Raw genomic sequence first — 3,155 nt, forward strand, 5'->3', positions numbered from 1 at the left:
ACTTAAAAATGAAGAATGGCACGTACGCATAAACATGATTTTTCTCTTCACAATTTCCCTCACAAAGCAACTAGGTTTTGTAGAATTGGTATCATACTCAAGACTCGCTAATCAAAAGCAAAAACGAACAACATCTTAACATGAATTATACAATTTAAAAACCAAAATTGAAACGACAAAATAGCAGAATCGAACATCAAAATACAGCATCATTAATTAAAAAAAAATCTAAAGAAAAGTTACACCATATGTTCATACATCAACAAGTTCAGATATCACTAATTGATATTTAACCCTTTAGTTACTGAAGCATTTATTGAACCCTTCCCTAGAAGACTACTACAACTGCATCCAAGTCTAACAAACAACACCAACAATAAGAATCAAACCAAGCGAGATGAACCCTATTGTGATTCCTTTTCTCAAATGTGCCGGTGCCACTATCGCTTGATTGGATTGGATTGGATTGGATTGAAGCCAATTTCATCACACCAACCATTGTATTGACCTAATAAATTTTTTTTTTTTTTTTGTTATTGACTATAATACCTCAGGAAAGTCCAACAACTGAATTCAAGCTCAATCAGTGATTTGCACAACTCACATTATGTCACCCTTTGCTTCACTCATTTTAGCCTTAAAAATCGTAAAGGTACGTGCAGATTTACAAGCCAACTTTGCAAGTTCTCGCAGTTCCGGATATATCGATGCAAACCTAAACGCTTCTAGTGCTGGAGATTCCCCAAAATCCATGCTCCTCTCTTGAACACATCTCTTAGCATCGGCATTTGCTTCCTTGCACCACCTCTTTAGAATATAGCGGGAAGGAAGGTGTTGGATGCCAAGATGGCACAAAACTCTGATGACATGGGAACAAAGAAGGCCCTCAAATTCAAATCCTTTACAATTACAAGAGAACCTTTCAGTAATTCTCTCAACCTCAATCACGTATGATTCAGGAATCCAATTGTGAATGAAAGGATGTGACGTGATACTGACCTCGTATAGCGCATCTCTCTCTTTCTCAATGACAACACCAAGTGTACTCTCCTTTAGTAACTCCTGAAAAATCGAGAATACATTTTTAGTGTATTTTCGATGTGCATCTATCTCTATTTGGTACCATGACCACAAATTTGGGGTCTCGTTTGTGGTCTTTATATCCTCATCGTTCTCTCTTTGCCAGATACTCTCAACCATGCTTTCAATCTTTCTCACAAATTGGTAAATGGAGGTATTGCTACTCATCCACAATTCCAAGAGCAAATTCATGCTTTTGCTCCTTTGAGCTGTGCACATTTCAGCAAAAAAGGTGTCCCGAAAGTAAGCCGGAACCCATTGTGCACGTGTTTCATACATGATTTGGAGGTGGTTGTTGCTCGTTAAATCATACTTGTCAAGCATAGCTGTCCAAGCTATCTCAAAATCTGCTACTGTCATGCTACGATTTATGATACCTTCTAGTTCGTCATGGAAACCCGGTCTTTGATCATAGTGTGACCTTAAATGCTCCTTTGCCTTGCTCAGTACATGCCACTGACAACACCTATGAGCAGTTTTAGGGAAGATAATCTTAACAGCATCTCTCATTTCCGGATCTTGATCAGTGATAATAGCTGTTGGATGCTTCCCATACATTGCATTCAACCACGTTTGAAATAGCCAACAAAAATTCTTTTTACTCTCTGACCTAAAAACGGCCATGCCAAAAAAAATCAAGTGCTGGTGATTGTTTACTCCAATAAAGGGTGCCAATGGCATGTCATTATTCCTATCAGTATTGTAGGTTGTGTTGAATGTGACAACATCACCAAACTCTAAATATGCCCTTCTTGACCTACCATCAACCCAAAATAGATTCTTCACAAAACCATCCTCATCAGGCTCTATAGCATAGAAAAACTCAGGATCTTCTTCTTGTTTCTTTCGAAAATACACCAAGGTGACCTCAACACCAATCTGATTACTCGCATCATTCTTCTTGGAACAGGCAATGATACATGTCAAACAAAAAAAAAGTTACCAATTTGTTTCACAGGGAATAAAAATTAAAGACAGAACTATAGCAAAAAGAATACCTGCAGCTGTATACGAGCATCGTCATTCATGATAGATGAGTTACATGAAACACCTTGGAGTGACATTTCAAGAGCTGCAAGTAAATAATTAATTTTGAGAATTTAGTTCTAACAATGTCATATCCTTGAAACTCTAATTGACTCTTTCCAACAGCCTAGCTTAGAATATCCATTTATAACAATATTATATGTGATAAGATCAGATGTGACACCTTTATCAAGCATATGATACAATCGTTTCTCTGCCTTGTCAGTTTCTCCCCTCTTGCAATGTGCATCCACAATTATATTGCATGTCACAGTGTCGGGCAATATTCCCTTTGAAACCATCGCATTCAGCAACTCCTTTGCTTTTTCTAATTTGTTAATCTTGCAGAACCCATCTATAAGAGTATTATAGGTACAAACATCAGGATTCTTACCTCCAGAAATCATATTACAAAACAACTCCTCAGCCTTTTCAGTTTCCCCCTACTTGCATAGTGCATTAATGATGGTATTATAAGTCACAATATCGGCATCATGTCCTTCAGAAGCCATGTACTGAAGCATATCCACTGCCTTGTCCAATAGCCCTTTCTTGCACAACCCATCCATGAGAGTAGTATAGGTCACAACATTAGGTTTAGGTCCTTGAAAAACCATGTAGGACAGTAGTTGCTCTGCCTTCTCAGTATCTCCTTCCTTGCACAGGCCATTAATCAGTGAGTTGTATGTGACTACATTTGGCACAATACCCTTTGAGAGCATTTGCACAAACAAACTAAATGCTATACTAATTGCACCTTCTCTACAAAGGCCATCAATCAGTGAGTTGTAAGTCATTACTTCTGATGCAATACCCTCTGAAAGCATTCGCTCAAACAAACTAAATGCTTTACTAACTGCACCTTCCTTGCACAGGCCATTAATCAGTGAGTTGTATGGGACTACATTTGGCACAATACCCTTTGAAAGCATTTGCTCAAACAAACTAAATGCTTGAGTAGCTGCGCCTTCTTTACAAAGGCCATCAATAACAGTGATGTAGGAGATCACGTTAGGTGTGCAACCCAGCTTTGGCATTTTATTGAACGC

The 3,155-nt window shown here is 38.2% G+C and overlaps 1 protein-coding gene across 1 annotated transcript; it reads right to left on the bottom strand.

Moving 5' to 3' along the window:
• Positions 1-224: 224 nt before the first annotated feature.
• Positions 225-2,513, bottom strand: LOC144544611 (protein FAR1-RELATED SEQUENCE 5-like). Its single transcript, XM_078293153.1, has 3 exons — positions 2,291-2,513; positions 2,079-2,152; positions 225-1,977 (listed from the first exon to the last, which is right to left on the bottom strand). The coding sequence occupies exons 1-3, from the start codon at positions 2,511-2,513 to the stop codon at positions 601-603; spliced, it is 1,674 nt and encodes a 557-aa protein (XP_078149279.1). The 3' UTR covers positions 225-600.
• Between the last annotated feature and the right edge of the window lie 642 nt (positions 2,514-3,155).

Source organism: Carex rostrata, chromosome 2, assembly GCF_964058835.1.
Source record: "Carex rostrata chromosome 2, lpCarRost1.2, whole genome shotgun sequence".
Classification (NCBI taxonomy): Eukaryota; Viridiplantae; Streptophyta; class Magnoliopsida; order Poales; family Cyperaceae; genus Carex; species Carex rostrata.

Excerpts from the sequence above, each read along its gene's own strand:
- LOC144544611 (XM_078293153.1), bottom strand. The coding sequence starts at position 2,513 with ATGATTTCTGGAGGTAAGAATCCTGATGTTTGTACCTATAATACTCTT. Across the intron at positions 2,153-2,290 it reads GTATCATATGCTTGATAAAG|CTCTTGAAATGTCACTCCAA; the intron begins GTGTCACATCTG and ends ATTTACTTGCAG. Across the intron at positions 1,978-2,078 it reads ATGCTCGTATACAGCTGCAG|AATGATGCGAGTAATCAGAT; the intron begins GTATTCTTTTTG and ends TGTTCCAAGAAG.